The 26,055-nt window shown below is 40.9% G+C and overlaps 1 protein-coding gene across 3 annotated transcripts in view; it reads left to right on the plus strand.

Moving 5' to 3' along the window:
• The window catches only part of LRCH1 (leucine rich repeats and calponin homology domain containing 1), a 215,279-nt gene extending 189,750 nt beyond the window's left edge, over positions 1-25,529 (plus strand). For 2 of the 3 annotated variants that reach the window (XM_070800077.1, XM_019971725.2), the window contains 3 exons: positions 334-471; positions 3,704-3,781; positions 14,373-18,015. In XM_070800077.1, the coding sequence (XP_070656178.1) occupies positions 334-471; positions 3,704-3,781; positions 14,373-14,579 (423 nt within the window). In that variant the 3' untranslated portion in view covers positions 14,580-18,015. Of the gene's footprint in view, positions 1-333; positions 472-3,703; positions 3,782-14,372; positions 18,016-23,239 lie in introns of those variants that run through there. The other variant, XM_070800076.1, reaches the window with a different exon arrangement.
• The last annotated feature ends 526 nt before the right edge of the window (positions 25,530-26,055 follow it).

Raw genomic sequence — 26,055 nt, forward strand, 5'->3', positions numbered from 1 at the left:
ACATTGCAAAACAGTCACCACCGATTTGGCTTTTATTTGTCAACTTATTCTGGTTTTCTATTTTAATTGCTAAGCCTGAGGCAATATTGAACTCAAGAAGTGATTCCATTATTTTAAAAATTCAACTGATTAAAAATTTTTAGCATAACTGAATTTATTTTTCTACAGAGGGATTTTTATTTAATATCTTTTGAAAGGTTTAAATCATGTCAGTGTTTTCCAGGTGTTCTTATCCTTTATAGTGAAACTTAAACCTCAGTTCATAAATACTCATAACTGTATTTTATCCTCAGTTGCCTGAGAGCAATTGACTTCCTTTTGATCTCTTTTCAGAGCATCGAGATGAGACTCAAGGTCAGCCTGCACGAAGACCTGGGGGCCGCCCTCATGGATGGCGTTGTCCTCTGCCATTTGGTCAACCACATCCGCCCGCGATCCGTCGCAAGCATCCATGTCCCCTCACCGGCAGTCGTAAGTAACACCATTTAAGGAAAACTAACTCTTACATAAAAGAAACTCCTTTGGAACAGGACTGCTGGTTAGAGACACTGATGGGGATCACCAGGACCCTGTTCAAATCCTCTCTTTTGGGCCCCAAACAACTTGAAAGAGCAGAAAAGGAATAGCGTGTCTGTTTTGTCTTTGGGGATTTTTTGGCCATGCTGTAGGGTGTGTAGGATTTTTAGTTCCCTGACCAGGGATTGAACCTGTGCTCCCTGCAGTGGAAGTGTGGAGCCCTAACTAGTGGACTGCTAGAGAATCCCAGGGATAGCATTTCCGAATGAAGCAACACTTTTACTATAAAAAGGGAAACTATTTCAAGTAAATCTGTAAATGAGAGACAATGAACTAGTTTCAAATATAAAGCAAATCACGTTAAATGAGTGCTCTGCTCACTAACTTTAAGACTGTAGAGACAGAGATTTATTCCTCACAAGCATTTATTTAAGCAATGAGAAGTCCTTTCGGAAAACATTTTTTGGTTGGTAGGTTCTCTTCTAATGGAATCTATTATTTTATAATTATTGAGGATTTTAGGATCACTCTGAAAAGATGTAGGTTCTGAGTAAAATATCATTAGTAACCTGTCAGGCCAGAGGTTGGTTAGCTGGTCATTAATTCAGTAATTCCTTGACTGCTAGCTGTGCTCAAGGGTCGGTTGGAGATACCAAGGAAACGGAAAAGATCAGAAAGAGTGAGTGAAAAAAAATCCTTGTCTCACTGTTGAGGAGATAAAGCCAGCACTGAAATCTTTTCCCTGTACTTCATTGAGCATGTTACCATCAAGAAGAGAGGAATCAAAGATAAGCTTGTCTTTGAAGCCCACGCAGGGTTCATTGGACAAGTAGAGAAGAACTTCTATCCACACTATTGCTGTTAGATGAAGCAGAAGAGTTTAGGGGCTAAGACTGTAGTGTTGGGATTCCAATTCCACATGGGTATGAGCCACACGACTTTGGGAAAGTTATTTAACCTCTCTTGAACTTGATTGGCTCTTCTCTGTCACAGAAGTGCTCTCATGAGGATGAAACGAGGTCCCGTACATGATAAACACGGGAATGAATGCAAGCCACTGTGATCACTAGTGTTTGTGAGCAGATTTGCAAAAGTCAGAGCTCCCAACCTCAAGGCACAGTGTTCATAAAAGGTCACACAAGGAGTGTGTGGAATGAAAGCCTCATGTGAGGCTGCCCACTCCCGACGCCTCAAGGAAGGTGTCTCAGTGGCACTATTGGTTTTACTTTCTTTTCTCTTCGCAGTAGGAAAAATAAGTTGATGATCCCGTTTCACCTCTCAGTTTTCTTTCTATACAGTTAAACATAATTTTTGCTTCCCAAAGACTGACCACATTTTGGCTTCAGAAAACACAGGGGAAAAACAGACCAATTTGTCTTATGACTTAAATCTGCTTTATCTGCCTTAGTTTGGACAGTAAATTCTGTCCTGTAATCTAATATGCAAAAGTTTTCAAGTCCAGACAGCTATAAAGTTTGAACTGTGTACCAAATTCTCATTCAGTAATTTTCCTCAAATTATAAGAAAGAAACTATCATTCTTCAGCTCCCAATTTAAATATACAATAATTGTTTTATAAGGTATAAGAGACACTATGAATCATGTATCTATACACATTTATATATTTTGTCAGTTCTTCAGGGGAAAAAAATGCTACATTCTTTGGTTTTCACTTTTTTTTTTTTTTTTTTCCCAAATAAAAAAATTTCAATTGAAAATGTCATGTGAAATAATGCCTGATTAGAAAAAAAGAGATAATGGAGAAATGCAGGAGGAAGATAAATAATGTCTTATCCCACTCCCTAAAGACAACCACTGTTTATGTCTTGGCTTTCCTCCAACATAGAAGTTGTTTTGAATTGTGAGCTTCACATATATACTGTTTAGTAGTTTTTAAAATTTATGGAAACCTAAGTATCTCCCTGAGTCATTAAAGTTCCTCATAACCATGTATTTTAACAACTGTAAAATGTTTTGTGCTTAGTCGCTCAGTCGTGTCTGACTCTCTGCAATTTGCAACTCCATGGACTGTAGACCCCCAGGCTCCTCTGTCCATGGGGATTCTCCAGGCAAGAATACTGGAGTGGGTAGCCATGCCCTGCTTCAGGGGATCTTCCCAACCCAGGGATCAAACCCAGGTCTCCTGCATTGCTGGAGGATTCTTTAGTTTTCCTTTTTAGAAATGTTTCTGAATTTAGTCCACTTCTTAGAAATTCTTCACTGAGCATCTTGAGCCCCCACTGACCAGACCCAGCTGTGCTGTAGCCGTAGAACCTGGTCTGCTTCTTCTGTGCCTTCACTCTCCACTCCCGTGTTTGCACAAGCTGCTCTTTCTAACCTAGAAGGCTGCTCCCCACCGTGCCTCTAAATTTCTTCACCTTGAGGCATCAGCAGCCTTCTAATAAAACCCGTTGCTTTGAGGAGAAAGATAGTCATTAGCCTGGTGAATCAACCCTTAATTTAGAAATATATTTGCTCATGGGAAAAGGTGATGTTTATGGTGTGCTTTTGGAGAAGGCAGTGGCACCCCACTCCAGTACTCCTGACTGGAAAATCCCATGGACGGAGGAGCCTGGTGGGCTGCAGTCCATGGGGTCGCGAAGAGTCGGGCACGACTAAGCGACTTCACTTTCACTCTTCACTTTCATGCATTGGAGAAGGAAATGGCAACCCACTCCTGTTCTTGCCTGGAGAATCCCAGGGATGGCAGAGCCTGGTGGGCTGCTGTCTATGGGGTTGCACAGAATTGGACACGGCTGAAGCGACTTAGCAGCAGCAGCATGGTGTGCTTTTAAGTAAACTAAAGCAGGTTACACAGCAGTATGATCTTATAAAAATAGCGTGTGTGTGTATGTATCCACATGTATACATTCACATACATGTGCAGAAATTTTGCACATGTATGCAAATATGCAGAAAGTCTACATATAAACACATATCTGTATGTGTACACACCTGTTATATCACACATGTACCTACACAGTGTCTAGAAAAATATAATCCATATATTAACAGCTGTTCAGGTGGATTGTTCCTGGATAATTTTTTTATTGTCTTCTATTTGTTTATGTATTATTTTTCTCCAATAAACACGTATTACTTGTGGCATTTAGAAAGCTCAAAATTTAACCTGTTATTTCAATTATTCCTCTTAATAACTAATTATTTTTGAATGTTGCATTTATAGCCTAAACTTAGCATGGCCAAATGCAGAAGAAACGTGGAAAACTTTTTGGAAGCCTGCCGAAAATTAGGAGTACCAGAGGTAACATCAAACTTAGTTCCAATCACTATGTTTTAGTAACGGTTTTATTTAATGTATGTTTGAACCCACTGAATAGGAATACTCCTTTGTCCCTCCTTTTTTGTGTCAGTCTTTCTTGAGGAATGATACGAATAAGTTATAAAATTTTAGTTGAAATTACTCTATTGCAGTGAAATAAAAATGGCTTAAAATGGTATGGTCAATTCTGAGGAAAAGGGGAACATTAAGGTTTTGAAATAAATGAGAAATTCCAAACTTAAAAAATGATTAGCATGATTCTCCACTCAGAGAGCAGCAATTGCTGAAGCTTCAGGGAGCCTTCTGTGGGGTTACATAGGGTAGAATTTTGGAGATGATGTTTTTCCTTATCCAGAGTTCTTAAGCAGAGCAGATCTGTAGTTGACTTTTCACACCCTGTGGTTTTGGGGTATGTAGATCAAAATAATCAGCATTAATTGAAAATATTATAATTATTGTTCTTATCATTAATCATTACCATTAATAATAGAAGTGTTTGTATATTATTTTATAGTTTGTTAACTGTTGCACTTATGTTTTCCCCTTTAGTCCACTAAAGTAGCATAAAATGATTTCTTAGGGAGATAAAAGCCAGTCCACTCAATTTGGGTGTAATTTGACAGACTTTTCATCATTGTAATAAACAGAAATGGACAGAAATTACATTTCTTAAATGTTCCAGGATAAAGTAACTACAAATGCTAGAACATTTTTGAGCATGTGAAGGAATTATATTTTCATGTAATTCTACTCAGAGATAACAGTTAGTTATTGGAATTAGGGTTTTTTCCCTTTTCCTCCCTTTATTCCTTCCTATTTTTCAACTTGGTGAGGTTTGAAGGTGAGGGTTAGCAGTGGGCTTCTAATCTTATGTGAGGAAAAAGGGAAAAATTTTAAAGCATCTTTAAATCAAAACTGTATCAATTAAAAGAACCTTGCAAATTCATTTTGTAAAAGAGTATAATCTTTATATAATGTACTAAATGCCTTTATGATCTATCCAGATGTCTTTCAGCAGTGTTAATCTGTGTGTCCATATTGTATGTGTATATTTTACTATTGCACATACATTCCTGGCTACAAATGTTTGTGAAATTCTCATACATGTACCTCTTTTAATCATTTGATTCCATCATGGGTTAATAAGATTTCCCATGTGTGAATCAAAATTATCATACCAAGTTTCAGACTGTAAATTATTCGTGTCTGTACTCAAAAGCACTGATGAGTTATCACCTAATTCCCTGTGATATTTTAAAACTCATCAGCGTTTTCTTGGCTTACAGTGATACAAAATGAAATGGGAATGCCCTTAACTATTTATTGTGAGTAAAGGTTGATAATTATGGTTTCCTTTTAAAGTGAGGAAAAGGAAATTAAATTAGCATCAAAATGCAGAGAAAATTTTATCATAATTTCTGAATTATGCCGCTAGCACTAACAGGCAACTGATAATTCCTGAGATGATTGAACTGCAAGGAGTAAATCGTCTTTTTTTGCCAGCATTTCACTTAACTATGCTTAGTAAGAAATGCATCATTAAGGCTATTTTTGAAATTATTTTTTTAAGATTTGAGATGATTTTCAAGTTCACATGGTATATGTGTGTATGTGATTGTGTATACATCTATCTATATCCATCCTGATGGATAATTGAACAGCATTTTACTTGTAACTGGAGTAATAATACATTAAGGTCATTGCTACTAGCAAAAGTCTATTGGCTGGCTAGCAGTTGTACTTCTTTAATAAGATATGTTAAAGGGAGGGAGGAATATTCTGATGGAAACCAGAAATTGCCAATTGGAGGGCAATTGGCAGATCTTCTGTACACATAAAGGAACATGTTTTCATCTCTTGGAATGAATGAGGAATAAATTATTGGAAATAAGGAAATGTTTTCATCTAGTAATATGATACTAAGTTGGGGGAGGGTTGGAATGACTCCTTCCCACTTAGATAAGGATCCTTCTTCCACTATTTAAGATATTTGATGAATTGCAGTGTGTATGTGGCACACTGCAGTTCATGATTTATAGTGAAAAGGAAGTTATATCCCGAATCTAGTTGCAGAAATTTCCCCTGGCAATCAGGTATTTTAAAAGGCCGGTACTTAAGAGCAGAGGACCTTTAACATTACGTTTTCTTTTTGATTTCAAACTTAATACTTGGGTAAGAAAATATTCACTGATTGCCCAGTAGCTTAATGAATTCCTCCTAATGTGCAAGCTTGTCCTCTCTTCTCCATTCATAACTTATCCACATAAACATACCCAGAAGTCACAAAGATTGGGAATTCTGTATTTTTTAAGCTAAATATCTAATTGGCAATGATAAACCATCCTGTAGAGACTGAAAAGCCACAGCTATGCTCTAGCCCGAGTTTGTTGCCCTTTGTAATAGAATTACAGTTTGAAACTACAAACCAGAGTCAGGGTCGGCAGCTTATTCACTTTTATTAGGTTCATCTGGGTGGAATGTGGTTGCTGAGAAGTTAAAACTATTGCACATAAAGCAATACAGTGGGAAGAAAGCAATTTTTAAACTGTTCCACTTGTTATAGTTTATTATATTTTCTTTCGAAGTCTCCAGGGACCACAGTCCCAAGTATCTGCCTCAGGGTTGGTCAAGGTTCATGAAGCATTTTATTGTGTGTTCAGTGGAGTGGCTTACCTATAAATGTGGCTTCTTCAAATTGGCTGCCTTCAGAATTGCAGACAGCGTGAGCCTAGTATCTCTGCAGAAGGCTAGAGTATGTAGTAGATGTGTATGGTGACTCTAGACGTCTGTTATTTGTGACGTTTGGATAAGGCTGGACCTATACGTTTCCGAGTCTAGGGCACAGTTAGGATTTGGCACAATTGATGCCAATGATAGGAGTTGACATCACAGAAAGTAGTTGGTGTTGGAGTTCTGGAGAAATTCTATTAGGGTTACACCTGGCATATTTGCCGTCTCTGAGGGATTCTGGGATGAGGTAGAGGTTTGCTAATGAGAATGCCAAGGAAAGATCCTTAAAAACAAATTGGAAATGTCCCTCCCTGGCAAGTTTCTTTCCTGGTGGCAGAGTTAATATTTCTTCAGGTAGTTATTTCAGCCTGGGTCACTTCTCTTCCTGCTTCCCTGTGCCTTAGGTTTTTGTTTTTGATTTTGTTTTCTTTTGTTTGGGGCCAATTCCCCAACTAAAGGGACAGCACCTGGAAGGCAGGGCGTGAGGGTGAGTGCAGAGGATCTGTGAGCAGAGTGAGGGACACGAGGGGTTTAGGATAAATTAGCCGCACCTGTGTCGTTAACTGGTTATGTGCCCGGAGGCGAGCCTGTGGCAGCCTAGAGCCATTAAAGCCATTCGCTGAGAACTTCTTACACCTGCCTCCTCTTCTTGAATGCTCACTGTTGAGGATTAGAAGTATTTTATTACCATACAATGAAGAAAATGAGGTCCAGAGAGGTTACACAATTTCCTAACCTCACATTTGCAGCTGGGAGGCAGCAGAGCTGGCTTTTGAACCCAGATCTGTCGGGTTCAAAAGCTTCAAGCGCCTGCCTTCTTTCTGGCATACATGGAGGGTCTCTTTGATGGAGTTCCCCTGCTCTGCAGACTGCAGGTGTTGGACTTAAGCGATAGATTAAGCCACATTCTCCAGAGCCCTGGATCTTTCCAAGGCCCCACCCAGGAGGCGAGGAAAGCCACATGGGGAGGTTACAGATCGTAACTGCCGCCTTGCTTCAGCTACAGCAGTTTCTCCCTTGCCTGTGGCATATACTGACTTTCCAGTTAAGACTTCCTTTGGGGGACAAGTGTTCTATTGCTAATTATAGTTTGAAAATCACTGAACCCTTAAGGTTTCTTTTAGCCAATAATCCATGGATGCTCTGCAGCCACATGATTTCAGAATTGTTCCAGTTGCTTTCCACCATCAGCTGCTCAGCTGCAGGAAAATTACCTCATGGAAATCTGGGAATTGGGAGATTTTGCTGGCTCCGTCCCAAAGACACCAGTAATGTTGATGCCAGTCAGACTGTGTGCTGTCTCTGACCTCTGGTGCAAGTGTTAACTTGATCTTGAACACAGGCATACCCTTGGTGGGCTTCCAAGTTCTTCAGAATATAGTTTCAATCACCAAAAATCTGACTTCAATTAAGCCTCCGGGTCATGAGGCATTTTGTGAACATATTGAGGCTTTCTTTGCCTTTTCTGAGTCATCTTGGTCATTCCTGGTCTCTGACCTTGATGTGGAGAATTCACAGTTGGCTACTGGAGGGTTCTCAAGTTTATCCAAACTTAGGGCTGTTTTAGGACTCCTATTAGTCTCAGGTCAAGAGAAATCTCTCATTTGTGAAGCATCAAAAATACTAGAAAATATTTTTTTTCTTACCAGGGAATGTTTCACCTTGATTTTTTTGGGGGGTGGGGGTTGTGGAGAGGGAAACACTAAAATCTTTATCTGGAGAGAGATCCCGTGGTCTCTTTGTCTGAGGGAAACAGCCTTGTCTTTTTCTGAAAGATATTGCCCTAGTCTCTCAGCCTGCTGGGAAGCACCCATGTCTGTGTCTGAGAGAGAAACTGTGGTCTTTCTCTGAGAAAGGTCACTTAAGTCTCTGAATAAGGGGAGATGCTCTGGTCTTTCCTGGGAGAAGTCTGAGGGGGAGACACCCTGGCCTTTCTCTGGGAAAAGCTACCCAGGTCTCTGTGGGGAGATGCCTTGGTCTTTTCTCTGGAGGATGTTGCCTAGGACTCTGACTGAGAGGAGATGGCGTGGATTTTCTGTGGGAGATGTCACTCAGGTCTCTGAGGGGAGGTGCCAGGTCTTTCTCTGGGAGAAGTCACTCAGGTCTCTGAGGAGAGGCGCCCTAGTCTTTCCTAAAGAAGTTGCTCAGGTCTCTGTCTGAGGGGAGACACCCTAGTTTTTCTCTGGGAGAAATTGCCCAGGTCTCCCTATGAGGAGAGATGTCCTGGTATTTCTCTGAGAGAAGTCACTTAGGTCTCTCTCTGAGGGGAGACACCCTGGTCTTTCTCTAGGAGAAGTCTCCCAACTCATTGTCTGAGGGGAGTCACACTGGTTTTTCTCTGAGAGAAGTCACTTAGGTCTCTGTCTGAGGGGAGAAGCGTCCTGGTCTTTCTCTGGTAGAAATCACGTGGGTCTCTCTCTGAGGGGGACAGCCTGGTCTTTCTCTGGGAGAAGTTGCCCAGCTCTCTGTCTGAGGGGAGATGCCCTGGTTTTTTCTCTGAAAGGAGTCACTTAGGTCTCTGATTAAACAGAGAAGCTCTGGTCTTTCCTGGGAGAAGTTGCTCAGGTCTCAGACTGAGGGGAGAAGCCTTGGTCTTTCTCTGGGAAAAGTCACTCAGGTCTCTGAGGGGAGAAGCCCTGGTCTTTCTCCGGGAGAAGTTGCTCAGGTGTCTCTGTGAGTGGAGTCACCCTGGCTTTTTTTATGGAAGGAGTGCTTGGGTTTCTGAGGGAAACTGCCCTGGTCTTTCTCTGGGAGAAATCCCTTAGGACAAACCCTGGTGATTCCTGGAAGGAGTCACTCAGGCTTCTCTCTGAGTGGAGACATCCTGGTTTTTCTCTGGGAGAAGTTGCTTAGGTCTCTGAGGGGAGGCTCCCTGGTCATTCCTGGGAGAAGTCACCCAACTCTCTGTCCAGGGGAGATGCCCTGGTTTTTCTCTGAGAGAAGTCACCCAGATCTCTTCATGAAGGGAGATGCCCTGCTTTTTTTTTTTCTGGAAAGAGTCCCTCAGGTCTCTGAGGGGAGACACCCTGGTCTTTCCCTGGGAGAAGTCCCTCAGGTCTCTGACTGAGGGGAGATGCCCTAGTTTTTCTCTGGGAGAAGTCTCCCAGGTCTCTAACTGAGGGGAGACACCCTGGTGGGCTTTCTCTGGGAGAAACTGCTTGGGTCTCTGACAATTGGAAAAACCCTGGTCATACCTGGGAGAGGTCGCCCAACTCACTGTCTGAGGGGAGATGCCCTGGTCTTTCTCCGAGAAGTCTCTCAGGTCTCTGACTGAGGGGAGACATCCTGGTCTTTCTCTGGGACAAGCTGCTTGGGTCTCTGACAAGGGGAAAAGCCCTGGCCATTCCTAGGAGAAGTCGCCCAACTCACTGTATGAGGGGAGATGCCCTGGTCTTTCTCTGAGAGAAGTCTCTCAGGTGTCTCTGAGTGGAGATGTCCTGTTTTTTGTTTTTTTTTTTTTAATTGAAGGAGTGCTTGGGTCTCTGACAGAGTGGAGACACCCTGGTCTTTCTCTGGGAGAAGTTGCTCAGGATTCTGTTTGGGGGGCGAAGCCCTGATCTTTTTCTGAGAGAAGTCACTCACATTTCTGAGCAAAGAAGACTCACTCTTTCTCTGGGTCAAGACACTCAGATCTCTGACTGAAAGGAGATGCCCTGTTCTTTTTCCGAGAGAAATAGCTCAAGTCTCAGTCTGAGGGGAGACACCCTGTTCTCTCCTGGGAAAGAACAGGTCTCTGTCAGGTGTCTGTCCAAGGTGAGACTCCCTGGTCTTTCTTGTGAGAAGTCACCAAATTTTCCGAGGGGATTGCCCTGGTCTTCTTCTGAGAGGAGTTACCCAGGTTTCTGTCTGAGGAGGGAACCCTTGGTCCTGTTGAGAATGGACACCTTGTTCTCTGTCTCTCCAATTTAAATGAGAAACCTTGGCCTCCAACCTCTTTGTGGACCAAGGTCCTTCATTTAACAGACCTGGTTCTCTTTAGAGGAAGAAGGAACTTGGAATTAAATGCACCTCGTTTTCTAACTGCCTAGCCCTTCCTATTCATTACTAACTCCAGGTAGAAAACAGGCAAGAGGATTAGGGCAGCAACTCCATGTACTGTACAGGGCCTCTGTGCTGCCCAGGCAGGCAGAGAGGGGTCCTTGCTGGCCTGTGGGAGGGGAATGTTTTCATTCCATGTCCACAAGGCAAGTCACTTGGTGTCCATCCTCTGCATCAGCCAGATGAGTTAAAAATAAAATCCTAAAATGCACTGAGAAGCTAACGATGACTGTGTTGATACAAATGGAATTATGATTGAATCTTCTTGTCAGTACCTTTCATATTTGTATTTTTTTTCTTTTATATGAGGTATTATTTTTGAAAATAATTGTAAAACCTTTCCTACTTTACACCCGTTTTTGAGGGTTTAGGACACTATACATATAAAACTGATCAGAAAATTTTAATTGAAACACATTTTATATATTGAAGCTACCTTTTTTGTTTGTTTTAATCTTAAAATAGGAGGTTATGAGTTCCTTTGCCTCTTTGAGCCCAATGCCTCTTTTCTTCCCCAAATCAATGACTTTAGTGTCAATTTAAATCCTAACTAATAAACACTTTTAAGGGGTGGTGAGATTATTACAAGATTTATGTTTGTATTTGCATTGATTATCTCTGAGGTTGGATAACCAGAGGTCCAGGTCCCTGATTATACACCTGATTATATTAAAATCAGTTTTTAAATTCATAATTTATTAAATAGAGCTAATCTCTAGCTTGGAAAACCAGTCATCCCTTAATAATTAGTAGGTGTTTATCACCGTTCAAGTAAGAATCCTCTCCCACTGGGTGTCTCCTGGTGGCAGAACAAAGTCTAGTCAGTGCTCTGACAGCCTTTCAGATATACATGGTTAAAAATAAATATTTTATTCCAAAAGCTTAAAATTACATTTCCAGATAAATTATCATACCAATATTAGAGTTACTCTCTAAGTGCATAAAATTGGTGATTAGTTATCATATCTGGGGGAAACTCTGGAAACCTTTTCCTAATTCACTCTGCCAAATAATACCTTGTCAACTAAGACTTTAAATTTTCAGAATAACCATCAGCGTTCCTGTGCTAAAAATACTTTGTATTAATAAGTATACTGCCTTTAAAATTAAATGTAAATAAACAGTATATTCTAAATTTCTTAGAATTTAGTCTATTACACTCAGAATGCCTGTAAATTAAACCTTTTGCCAGATCCATCTATATATCTATTTGTATCTGTAGTATTTGGGGGAACCTGAGTTAATCTTTAATAGTAATTTTAGCCACACACATGTTGCCTTGTATCAGAACCAGTTAACCTCTAGTAATGGTGATTTCTGTTCACTATAACGGAAATTAGAATTTGCACTTGCCTCTGGGGACTCTTAAGTATATTAACTATGTTTTTCAAACACCTTGCAATAATTACTAGTGCTCTGTAAATATATGGTGAAGTTTGGCCTTTTAAAATTTCCTTCTCTTGTAGTGTTTTCTGATTTTAATTATAAGAAAAAATAAAGCATAATCTGTAAGTCCTTCTTATTAAGACTGAAATTGGGGAAGCACAAGGATCAGAAAACCCCCAGGTTCTCCTGGCAGTTTCAGCCCTGGTTCCCGTCACGGCATCCTTGAGGGGCTGACTTGATGGCTGTGAGCTGTGTAACTGGGGTGGAAGCAGAGGTGCCCGTACTCCACCCATTATGATTTTGCCTGTCAGCCAATCTTAGACCCATGCCTTTTTCTTCAGAGATTGTGATTTAATTTAAACCACCCGCCATGGACTGGCTAAAAACAGTTCTATCCACCGTAATCTAAATAAAACCCAGAATCTGTGGCATCATGAAAATTATTTCCAGAATGAGAAGAATGGTCTGTGTTGCCTACCCATGTGAGAAGTGTACTGTTGGATAAATACACTGGAAACCATAGACAATCTGAGTTCTTTGATGGAGTTGCAGGAAAGCAGACCAGACATTTTCCATAGGGTTCTGGGAAATGTATTGAAATACATACTGGAGATATATACTGCTTTTACCCATGGAAATACCCCTTTTGTGACAATCACATTTCAGTGTGCATATGCCTTCTGTCTTATGTTCATTTTGTTCAGAGTTCACTGATTAAGCACAACGTTGCAATAGAAAATTGTTATTGCAATAGGAAGCTACTTCTCCTAGATGTTTCCCCATCTGTTAATTCTTGAGTCCATCACTGTCCTAGTGAAATACATTCTATTAGTAGCCTGGTGGTTCAGATGGTAAAGAATCTGCCTGCATTGCGGGAGACCTGGGTTCAATCCCTGGGTCAGGAAGATCCCCTGGAGTAGGGAATGGCAACCCACTCCAGTGTTCTTGCCTGGAGAATCCCGTGGACAAAGGAGCCTGGCGAGCTACAGTCCATGGGGTTGCAAAGAGTCAGACATGACTGAGCAAGTAACACACACACAGTAGCTGTTTTAATTCTTGAGAAAATAGCAGTGTTCACTTGATTCCTCCTAATGCACTGAGAAAAGATGCATGATCTGAATAGATATAACATGATTTGTTAATTCCCTTAAATGTCTTTTGTTAAGAGTATCTCTACCTTCATAAATTAAGATTGGGAGGTTTATAATCTTATTCAACCCATTTACACTGAGTTTGCCTCCTTACCAGGGGGCATCAAGCTAACTTCAGAATATATGAGAAAGACATAGTCTTTTAGAATCATCTTTCAGTTGCTCTGTGATTTGCCTCTGCTTAGCAGTGATGCTAAAACAGAGGGCAATGTTGTTGCAAAGTATATCATAAAATATATATTATATATATATTTAAATGCTTTGCCTAATTTGGACATAAAGCTGCATTTATGAAAGATATTACAAATATTTTCAAATATTTTCTTTTTCAATTTGGAAACAAAACCAGAACTTTGGTTTTATACTGACATATCAATTATAATTTTTAAGTTGAAACTGTGGTCAGGAATTCAGGGTATCAGAAAACCATTTTTTTCTTGAGAGCATTAGGCATCCAGAGGTCAACCAAGACTCAGCACCTAATTTTTGCGTTTAGTTGAGAAAGGAAGAGTTCTGCCTCCTTGCATGGTGACTCTCACGTAGACAAAACCTGAAGGTCCATGCCCAAACCATACCTGTTGAGAGGTGAAGAAATCTACATAATAATGCTATGCAGGAATGTACTATTATTTAACTGCAGATCTAAGAAGCTCTGCTAGACTTTTGGTTTATGTCAGTAGCAAAAATGTGAAATTTAATGTACTTTTGGGGCACATGTAGGGATATAATTAGACCTAGCAAGGCCCAGAGTTTATCAAAATTCTAAAAGAAAAACAAATTAGGTGCATTCATTACCTTTCAGAGAGAAATACTTTATATTCAGTCTTCATAGACCAGGATAATGGCTTAAATTTTAAAGTTTATATTTTTCCCTTTAGTAAGGCGAAGACCTAAATGTGTCCCAGGTGAAAAGCTCTTATTTTAATGCCATTGTTGACACATGAGAACACTTGAATATTAAAACTCTTTGAATACCAGAAGGACATATAAATTACAGAACATTCTCTTCCTCACTAGCAAGATTGGGGGTAAAGAATTTCTTTGTCCTATTTGCATAGAAGTCTTTGGGAATGCTGCTTTTATTTTGTAATTAATTAAAAAAAAAAAAAAAAAAACTTTGGTGAAACGGTTTTTACCTGCTTGAAATAAGGGGTTACTCTTGCCATTTGCTAGTAAGTAAAAATGTGTTCTTCTTTCCAGCCATTGTTCTGTGTATTTTTAATTGTATGCACTGTCTCTTTCTGTCCTGATGGCTGCCCCTGGAATAGGCTGACCTCTGCTCTCCGTATGACATCCTGCAGTTGGATTTTCGTCACATTCGAAAGACTGTTGACACTCTGCTGGCACTTGGGGAGAAACCCCCACAACCAACTTCTGCCCTCCGCTCCAGGGACCTTATAAGCTTCTGTCTTGTCCATATTCTCTTTATAGTGCTGATCTATATCACTTACCGCTGGAATGCTCTGCCTCCGTAACGCCTGCATGTGCATCCTTACGCTCTGGTCTGTCCCCTGCTCTGTGACAGGGTCCTTCCTCCCTCTGAGCCTTTGCCTTGCAAACTTCCATCCCTGTCATCTCTTCAGTAATCTCTCAAGTTTTGAAGCTGAACGTTTATACATCAGATTTTCCAGAAGCACAAACTTTATAGATTGCGGTTCCCATTAAATAATTTCACTTGCTGAGGAACAGTGAGGACTGGGTGTACGCACACCTCGTTTCCTCGTCCACGTAGTGCCAGCAGCAGTGCCAGCTATGCAGGGCCTCTTCTCTCTCCCAGTGAGCTTTGCTGCCCTGGGTAGAGCAGAAGTTTCCAGAACAGGAGCAAAGGGGATTTAGCGTATGAAAATCTTTCTATTGGGTCAGTATTGAAGTTGAATCCTAATTCAGGATTGGGCAGTTGAACTGTAGAGGGGCCACCTTGCCAAGAAGACAGAAAGCAAGCATTTGGGGTCCAATTTGGTCTTTAATAATAACCACTGTTGACCAAGTTGAAAATTACCATCTGGAAAATGACTGCTTTGCTGGCTGTCCATTTGGCTTCCTCCCTGCTTCCTGCAGCGGGAGCTGTGAAGGGCATCAGGGCGGGTGACCCTCTGCCCTGCTGCATGAGAGCTGTGCTGAAGGGTCAATGGGGAGAAGGGGGCTCACACTGTCAGAGCGCCCCCTGGAGGATCCACTGCCCACCACTCTTTCTGTATATTTTTACTTATTTCCTTGTTTGGTCTACTCTGAGGCTCTTAGAAAGGATTTTCCAGAAGGGATTTCTATTTTTAAATAATATAATGGGTCATTTTGCTTTTTTTTTTCGTTACATCACATCGTAACTTCAAGTCTAGAATGTGATGGATTTGACAGTATTTATTTCCAAATAAAGCCATGAGTCATGGAACATTCTTGGTCCTGGGGCTTGGGTTACTATGGTAGGAGCCAATGAGATTGCTTTTATTTTAGAAGAATGTAGTTTCTCCAGTGACTTGAAATTTCCATTTAACCTTTGATTTCCAGTGACATTAGCAAGCTACTTCTATATTTAATAAACTTAAAGGATTATATGTTAATTATTATATCTGCTTTCAGAAGAATGTTATCAGTTTATAATTAAAGAAAAGGACATTGTGATCCTATCTAGACCAAGATATTCGTGGTTTGGGATGTCATTTTATAATACGAGAAGGCCCTACTCCAAGGTGAAGACAGACTCCCCAGTTCGATTTACATCCGGCTGCCAAATATCTTTTCTTAGGTTGGGTGGAGGGGGAGAATGGAGTTCACTTCCTCAAGATAAATTTCTCATTTACTCAGATGGAAGCAGTATTTATAGATTGCTACTAAGAAGATAATTTTATTTTTCTGAACATTTCCATGAATCTAGGGGAACTTGAGAATGTGGAAAACTTACATAGTTAGAAGAATGTATTTTATAAAGATGCTTTGTTGGTAAATCAGATCAGATTTTCTAACAGGAGACAGTCTTTACATGGTAATATCTTGAGTTAACTGAGCCTTTCCCTCCTGATTTTGTGTTGATTGGTGAAATACAGGGTGTGTGGAGTTGTCTAATTCACATCAGTTGTGTAATAAGTAACCTGCAGATGTACTGAATTGCCTTGGGTGCTGTCTTGTACTCATTAACTTGTAACACAATAAAATCCCTTTGTACAATGTCTAACGAGCACCATGAGCCATAAGTTGTTAATAAATACATTTTGGGTGATAAATCCAAGTTTTTATCAGCCCATCAATACATTAATTTGTGCACCCCCAGAATTACACTCAGCACTTATGTCCAGCTCTGCAGTGCATTGAGACTTCCCTTCCATGGTCATAGCTATTTGGTTTTTTTCTTCTTAATTAGGATGGGGGCACAGAGGAAGAAGAGAGATGACTTACTGGGTGGCCATCTGAAAGACAATGCTGTCAATAAAAACTAACTAGCACAATGCCTTGAGAACAGATTTAACTTTCAACGCTGACCTGACATCATTCTTTGGCTGCCTTCCTATTTCAGTTCTGGCTTCCGGAGTAGTTTTTTGGATCCACTTTTATTTCTTGTGTCATTAATGCATCTGTACCCTAATGTGCTGCTCCTCTGGGGATCTGTTGGATGGTATTTTTTTTCATCAAATAGCCTGGTAACAAGCAGAACACAATTAATTTAGCCCTTTAGGCAAAACTTAGAATGAACTCTCTTGCCCATTACTGTTCATTTCTATTCAGAACATTATTAAACCTCCCCGTGGTTCCTCCCCCAGGTACCCACGCACCAGCTCACATGCTAGCATGGTGCCTGCCACTGCCATGTAACTAGGGATACTTGGTCAACCCACTTGATATCTGAGAGGTGGTTGGGGATTTAGTTGTGATTTATATATGCATATTAAATCTTCCTTTCACAAGAAAGACTTTTTTTTTAGTTATTTCCTTCTAATACCTGATAAAAATGATCAAGTATTTATTTACACATTCTTTTTGAAATAGAAAGATCTATTTGAAATAGAAACTTCTCTTTCTCCAGTTCTTCAGTCGGTGGCAACTTGCCACTCAGTGTCGGGATTTCCGAAATCTGTGACATTGAGTTCTATTAGTTCGTTCTACTTATGGATTTGTGGTTCCTAGGTAGCTCACTGCCCTTGGGGAGAAACACTTAAAAACGGTGCTGATGAAAAGGCCCCACAGAACTCAAAAACAAGACCACTGAGTGGGATTTTCATCACGGAGTAGATAAGTAAAGGCACTCACAAATAAAGGCCAATTATTTGTGAGTAAGAAATTAAATTTAGTGTACGGTGGCTAGAGTTATGTCTCTAAATTCCATGCTGGTCTCTATCATAAGGAAAAAGGATGTTTTACCTACAGGGTAAATGTAATGGACAGTAAATTAAAATTTTATTATTTTGAAAATGGTTCTGGATTAGGTGAAAAGTATTTTAATGGGATTTTATTTCAGGAGATTTAAGTTTTTTAAAACATGTATTGAATTTGTGCAATACTATTTTTGTTTTATGTTTGGGTTTTTGGGCCACGTGGCATGTGGGATCTTAGGTCCCCCACCAGGGATCAAACTCAACACTCCCTGTACTGAAAAGTGAAATATTAACCACTGGACTGACTACCAGGGATCAAACTCACACTCCCTGTACTGAAAAGTGAAATATTAACCACTGGACTGACTACCAGGGAAGTCCCAGGAGGTTAGGCTTTTAAAATTCGGCTTCAGATTTTGAAATTAGTTCTCAATAAATAATCAGGTATATAGAATGTTTGCTTTTTTCCTTAAGACTATCAGGATCCAGTTCTGTGGCTTTTCCCCTGGATTTTGTTTATGATTGTGTTCATTCATTCATTCTTCAAATATTGAATGAAGATTGTTTGTGCAGCACCCCACCTTGGCAATAAAAAGGGTGACCATGACATGTGATTTTGTCTTAAAAAAAACTTACATTCTAGACTAGGAGTTGGCAAACTTTTTCTACAAAATGCCAGTAAATATTTTAGGCTCTGTGGGCTAAAACCTACCTTTAGGACTCCCCGGCTCAGCTGCTATAGTATGAAAGCTGCCACGGATGACTCATAAATGTGTCTCAATAAAACTTTATTTACAAAAACAGACCACGGGCTGGACTGGCTTACAGGTTTTTGGATCTTATATAGCTGACTTAGTGGACAATTAAAGAGGAATTCAATGGATAAGTTTCTGTGATAGGTCAGCTACAAGATTCTCTATGTGAAACACATGGACAATCAGGACTGACCCTCATGAGAGTGTGTGGTCTTTGAAGCCTTTCTAGAACCATGATGTTTACACTGAAGCCTTAACGATGTGTAGGAATAGCCAGGTGAAGGGGGTATGGTTTAGAAGGGTGAGAGAAGGGGTAGATATGTATAGAAAACAAATATTCTAGACAGTAGCTGGGCTGGAAAACAGAGAACCAAATGAAGATTTGACAAATTCTCCTGGTCTAGAAGAGGTTGACATGATTTGTATTTCGCATCGGAGGAAGCAGCCCCTGAGTTCTCATGTGGCAGAGCAGGAACTGAAGTTCTCTTTCCCATGCAGACAGTTTCAAGGTTCAATCAGTTTAGGGCCAGGACTTTGCATTTTAGACAACAGACTGAACCACATGAAATGTGCTGCCTGGGTGACTTCATTTTGTCTAGTGGGTGGCCTGGCAGGAGGCAGCGTGCTTCTTGGGGAGCATAAGAAGCTAGATAAAGAGGAGAGTCAGGCAGGGACAGTGATCCGCCTGCTCCCACGAGGCATTTTCTGCGAGAACAAGACGTCTGCCCCTCACTACAAAGGAAACTAAGTGAGCTAACCAGCAGAGCTAACGCCTTTCCTGTGTTGAGGGTTCTCTCATGCCCACCTGATGCTGAATTTGGTGGGACTTACCTGGAGAGAACTCCAAGGGGCCAGGGGCCGTTTCCTGTCTTCCGGACACAGAAGGAACGTACTCATTTCTCAGTCAAGGACCTCGCAGGAAGCAACATGATGTCGTGGAAGGGGCTGCTGCTGTAAGATGAGACACAAGTTCAAATCCTACTTTACCTACTGTGTGACTGTAGCGAAGTTAAGCTCTCTACATCTCCGTTTTCTCCTCTCTAAAACAGAATACTCTGTTTATTGGATTGGCCAAAAAGTTCATTCAGGTTTTCCCATATGATATTACAGAAAAACCCAATACCTCTCAGAGTTGTCAAAAAGAAGAAAGGAAAAAAGCAACGTAAATCTATAGCATTGGGACCAGACCTATAGGAGGTACCCCAGAAGGCTTGCAGAGTTGGAATTGAATCTTTATGGCTCGCCTGCCTTTTTCAGCCCTACTTGTTGTGGCTCAGAAGAGGGATGGGTGAAGGGATAAGAGTGAATAATTGTTTCATGATTGGAGAAACAATGCAAAGGATAGGACGAGTTCTTCAGAGTTTTTGTATGCAGGATACTACTTTATGATTCTGCTCTGTGCTTTAAAAAGAAACAGCAAAGGAGAGCAGTCTACTACTACTTTCTCAATGGAAATCACTCATCTCCTCTAACAAGGAGATTTTTTGTGCATTTAAACCCAGTGTAAATGTTCACCTCTCTAAGTTTATTACACAGGTGAGGTAAAATCATTTCCCATCCAGCTGTAAATTCACAGCAGTTCCTTCCCATCACAACTTCTATAGGGATTCCCTCCCTGTGGGATATGCAATGACAGGACTTGCGTGACAGAAATGGCCTCTGGCCACCCCTGAAGCGCCTCCGTATTTCTGGCAGACTCGTCCTGTCAACCAGCACCTCAGGTTGTAATTCCCATCAGAGATGTCCTCCTAGTCCTGTACTAGAATAACTACAACTTCTGATTGTTTTTATAAGGTTTCTATGATCTGATGCTTGTCTTCCTAGGTACCTCCAACCCCATAATGTAATCTGAGGACACCTCGGGGATTCTTAGGAAGTCTAAATGCAAAGAGAAAGCCAGAAAGGATGCAAGGGGTACCTTTTATATATGCTGTTTGCTCCTTGTCACCAGCTGCAAGGGTGGAAGGGAGAATCTGGAACTCTGTGGGAGGACTTTGAGCTCCCTTGGTATGTGACAACTCCAGTGTCCTGTCAGCAGGCAGCCAAGGCCTCATATCTTGCCATCCTGTTTCCCTGGAGCCCCAGCCCTGCCCAAGCATGACTTCTATTTTGGAAACTCAACTCTGCAGACCACTGGAGCCATCACTAATCGGTGGGACTGGGCAGTCACTGATGGAGACATACAGCTCAAGCAGGACTCAGGACAGCCCTGTCAAAGCCATGTTGCATACAGAGGTTAGGCTTTGTCCACCTATTAGTTGTAGAATTCAAGAATGTTTGCTGCTACACATAGGTGAACGCTGAGGTCAAGATGCAAAATATCTTGTTCAAAATGCCTTGGGCAAATCCCTCGTTTTTAAACTTCTATTCATGTTCCTTCCTCAGAGCTCTATTGATTTCTTAGTGTTTTTTTTGCAATGATTTGTTGAGCTTATGTGTCAATATAATCCCTTTGTAATTTGATACAGCTGATTTTTTTAGTTGTTTATCTTTAAATTGAGTGGTGGTTTATCTTTAAATTGAGTGTTTGTTTTTTGATACACAGGAGCTTTACACTTCCAGGTGATCAATTGTTTTTATCTTTTGTAATTTTGATATCACATATTCATCCCCATCTGTTTTTCAGAGAAAATATTAAATACATACCTATATTTGATTGGAAGGGGTGTTTGGGGATTTTCTTTTTAACTTCAATTCATCTCAAATTGTTCTTGGCATCTGGTATAAAGTGAAGATTTCTTTTTTTCCCCCAAGGAATTCCTTGGACCAGGAGCTTAACCATAGTTAGTAGGCATTTATAATTTCCTACTTGGATTCTGTGGAAACCATAAGAATGAGGAAAATACATTCCTGTCCCTGTGGTATTAGTCTTAGCAATGAAATGAGATTCACAAGCCATGGCAAACAGGTGTTGGGTACACACTGACCTCAGGCTGTAGCACAAGGAGGAAGCCCCTGTGGCTTGGGGCCCAGTTCATAACTTGGACGGAACCTCCTATTCTTTCTCAAGTTGACATTGGGCTACTAAGTTGGCGAGCAGCATAAGCTTGCCTCTCCACCGAACACACCATTGATGACAAGATAATCCTGTTTGATACACACCAGCCACTTGAAATGGAGAAGGCGATGGCACCCTACTCCAGTACTCTTGCCTGGAAAATCCCATGGACGGAGCCTAGTGGGCTGCAGTCCATGGGGTTGCGACTGAGCTACTTCCCTTTCACTTTTCACTTTCATGCACTGGAGAAGGAAATGGCACCCCACTCCAGTGTTCTTGCCTGGAGAATCCCAGGGCTGGGGGAGCCTGGTGGGCTGCTGTCTATGGGGTCACACAGAGTTGGACACGACTGAAGTGCCTTAGCAGCAGCAGCAGCCACTTGAAATAACTGTTCAAACTGTGTTTAAAAGAATCAGCTGTTTTATATTGACAAATGGCCATTACTTAAGGCCCGGAGTCAGAGTTTGAAACACTCTGAAGTCTATAAGTTGGGGAAGTGGGAGGGATGGGGGATGCTAAGACTGCGAGATTAGAATCTACAGACATTTCGAGGTTGTGGAACAGGTTCTTGCATGTGTCTTTTAAAGATCTTTTTAAGAGCAGAATGCCTGTACTTGGGATAACTTATGGAGATTCCTGCACTGAGGCAACAGGAAGATCTGGTTCCTCCAGCAAGAGTCACGTGAAAGGAAGCAGTTCTGACCAGTGACCCCAGTTGGCTTCAAGTTAAACACTGCGTCCACCACCTGGAGCTTAATGCAGCTTTCATCTCAACTCTTCTTAAAAACGGTGGCCACTGAGAAAGGAAAAAAACAATAATATGCATATATTAATGCATATATGTGAAATACAGAAAAGTGGTACAGATGAACCTATTAATTGCAGGGCAGGAATAGAGACATAAACACAGAGAAGGGACATGTGAACACTGCGTGGAAGGGAAGAGTGGGATGAATTGGGAGATTGGGGTTGACGTATAAACACTACCATGTGTAAAATAGCGAGTGAGAGTCTGCCGTATAGCATGAGGAGCTCAGCTTGGTGCTCTGTGGTGACCTAGAGGGTGGGAGGAGGGGCTATATACACAGACATACAGCAGATTCTCTCTGTTGTACAGCAGAAACTAACACGACACTGTAATGCAATGATACTCCAGTTTGGGGGAAAAGTGGTTACTGGACTGTGGAGAGCACACCATCTTCGGGTACACGAGAGGGAGAGTTTGCTGTGGAGTCATTTCCCTCTCAAGCAGACAGTCTCTGGAAGGAGATTCCCTTGTATGGTATTAGCCCAGGGTCAGACAACAGAAGTGTAAAATTACTTTGTCTTTGCTCTTTTGTAAACCGTCAGTTGAGCATGCAGGGTGCCACACACAGGGAGTGAGTCGCCTTGATTATCTTTCTTGAATAGTATGTGCTGGACATTTCCCAAGAGCAAAAATACAGCGCGAGAAAGTAGCAGGACATTTGTGTCTTTGACGGTTTTATAAAAGAGTCTTGAAAAGGAGGCTATTAAAGGCTGTGGTTAAAATTACTTATTTATAAGGCTGTTTGCAAACTGAGAAAAGATGCCTCCATTCCAGAGATCATGGGAAATAAAATGAACTAACTCAAGACTAATGGCCAGTTTAAAAAAAGATTCGTAAAGGTTTATGGTCAGTAGAACCTTGTGTGGTCTGTATAAATGAGTATTCAAGTTCTCTTAAAATGTGTGAGAGGCTGTCTGCAACTTTGCTTTGTAAGAATATAAGCTAATATGTTCCTGGTGGGTGGTTTCCAACTGTATGTAGCTCAGTTATTTAGTGTCAAGGATTTTTTTTAATGTTTAGATCTTTTGCACATTTCAGGATGACTGGAAGTCTTTCTAGAGCAACCCTCACTTGTGGAAAAAATCATTGTTTTCTTTGCCAACACAGAACAGGTCTTTGTAATGGTTGAAAGCTAGGAAGAAAGCATAGTCTGAGGTGATCAAATAGGCAGACAACAGAGCTTGACTTAACTCCTATCAGTGGTGTCTTGAGGTTTTATCCTTAGATTCCAGTCATCTAAAAATCAATGCTTTGTTCTTCTTCCTTTTAGGAAAAACTGTGTCTACCCCATCACATTCTTGAAGAGAAAGGCCTGGTCAAAGTGGGCATTACTGTTCAAGCATTGCTAGATGTGACTGTAGCGAAGGCTCTGTTCACATGAGACCGACTCCTCTCTCTGGTCGGCTCAGACGCTCTTCCAGTCAGAGACCCTGGACTCTGCTCTCAGCGCCTGTCCCCTCCACCCTCCCACTCCCTGCTCGTCAGTTCCCCAACTCGAGTTGAATTGACGGAAGGACATGAGAGAAGATTTCCTACCTTTCGTAATTGACTCCGACATTAAGGTGAGACAAGTAATTACCTAAAGCCCATGAGGGAGCTGGTTGTGAAGAGCGGAGCAGCACATCAATGCCTTCTGCAGCCTCCTTCCTCCCTTCCATGCTCACCCACTGCCATTACCAAAACACCGAGCACAACCGTTTTGCGGCAAGATGCATTTGTTTTTATTAAAACCAAACACATTGTATATTTCGTGGGGGAGGGGGGTGGAGGGAATGAAACTCAATCAGGTTTTTCGCCACCAAATTTTTCAAGAAGTTTCTTGAGACCATTGCCTTTAAAAAAACAAAAAACTATTTTCGACATACAAAATATTTATATAAATATTATTTATTAGTGAGTTGTTATTCATCCTTTGGATGCAAATTGTAAACTAGGAAACTATTTTATTACTGCTTTTTTGTGGTTAAACACTTTATTTTAATATTATAAATATTGAGTTATTTTCTATCCTCTTTGGTGTGCAGGTAGTTCTAGGTCTCCATAGTTATGTTTTCTGATGTATATGACTCAAAAAAAAATTTAAGCAAAAAAAAACAGGTGCTTCTGTGACAAAAACTGTTTTCTGGGGAGCCATTATTTACACTTTGGTTTATGGAACATTGGTCTTATTTATATTTCTGCATTCCATCCAGCTTCCTACATTCCAGCAGCCCTGTTGTCCCTTGATATAATGAACTGACTGAAATCGAGAGAGCACCCCAAAGTTATTTGTAAATAGCTGTGATGGAAAAAAGACATATTAAACTTGAATATAAAAATGTGAACAATTCTTTTTTTGGGTTCATACTTATTTTGCTATGCACAAAACATTCACGTTTTAACACAAAGAAGTGACGAGTGTTGGCCTCGTGTGTCTTGTCGTGTAATTTTGCACTGTAACCTGGGTAGAAGTCGAGCACCAAAGGTAGGTAATAAGGAAGTGGTGTAGGAGAGGGGAGAGGAGAAAAGATGATTCTGTAACCAAAAAGTGTTTTAAGGTCAGCTTCATTGAAAAGTGATTAAGAAATAACTTGAGATACAGGACCTAGGTCAGGAAACCAGCACTTTCCACAGCTGCCCGTTTTAAAAGAGGCAACAATTCTGAGATGTAGACGTGCTTATTTTATTGCAGCTTAGCTGGTGGCTTTCAGAGTAGCCCATAAAACACCGTAAGACTCACAGTGCCTGGTGTGAAACCTCAGACGTGAGTCAGTGAATTGGTGGGGCAGATGGATGCCACGCCAAGGTGGGCACAGGAGAAGGTGAAGTAAGTAGTATTTGTGAGCCTGAAGGGCCCAGGAGGGAGCAAGTTCAAACAAAACAATGACTTGAGAAAACCCAGCAAAGGAGAGGGATCCGTGTTGGTCTGAGGGAGTCACGTAAGACTTCACAGACACATAGCCTATTTTAGGCAGTTACAAGCGTGTGCACTCACCCTGCAGGTACAGATTTCCCAGGAATTCGTCTTTCCAAGTCTTGTGAATGCTGACTGCATCTTTGCCTCTGTGAAAAGCCATTGTTGAGTTTTTAGAGCAGCGGCAGCCACAAGCTGTAAGACAGATGTGAACACAAAGAGACCAGGAGGACAGTGTGCGTTGAACACAGACTTACCCAGCCAATGCCAGGGCTGCCCTCCTGTCTGGGCAAGGGGGGAGGGGATGCTGAAAACAGTCGTTTGGATTGGCAGCTAGCAGTTACTTCCTGTCAAATGTACTGTGCACTTTAACCTAATTGAAAATATATTTTAATGTTTTCCTGTACTGCACAAATACCTGTTTTGTCAAATAGCATAACAATGTAAAAAAAAAGAAAACACTTTGAACAAAGAGCGTATTCAATGTTAGCCACAGTCAAAGGTTGATGATAGAAATAGGAATTCAGATGGCTGCACCTTGATGGGCATTGAGAATGCAGGGTCCTGAAATATTTTTTTTTAACATGTATATATGGCAATATGAAACTCTGTAATCCTTGTTTTGAAAGATTTTTTTTCAGAATTAAAATATTTCTTTTGATACTAATTTTCAGTATTTTCTTGCAGTTGGCTGTATAATATGAATGGCTTCAATATTTTATAAAATGCGCTTTTTTTTTTTTCTTCAAAATGGAATCCTTTGTGTGGCTGAGGTGTCTTCAAGATCTTTGTCCATTGCTTACACGTGCAATAAGATGTGCATGGCCGGCCGACAGTGCCCTAAGTGGACAGAATATGCACAGTGCAAATATCCTTCCTTTTATGACTTAACAGCCATTAAAACTTTGAATCTGTACAGACTATCTTCTGATTGACTTCCCCATCAGATGCAGAAAAGAAATCATACGTAGAGTGTCACTGATGAAACAGATTGTGGCAATCATCTAGTGTATATGTTTTTATGTTGTGTATTGTGAAATATAAAAATAATGTGCATATATAGGATAGGACAGTTTTTATTCAAACTAAGATCTCCCCCGGAACACACAGAACATGAGCACTCAAAAGCAGAGTTGCTATGATTGGGAGGGGTTGGTGAGGGAGGGCAGTTGGAGTCCACGTGTACATCAGAC

Source organism: Bos indicus, chromosome 12, assembly GCF_029378745.1.
Source record: "Bos indicus isolate NIAB-ARS_2022 breed Sahiwal x Tharparkar chromosome 12, NIAB-ARS_B.indTharparkar_mat_pri_1.0, whole genome shotgun sequence".
NCBI classification, from domain to species: domain Eukaryota; kingdom Metazoa; phylum Chordata; class Mammalia; order Artiodactyla; family Bovidae; genus Bos; species Bos indicus.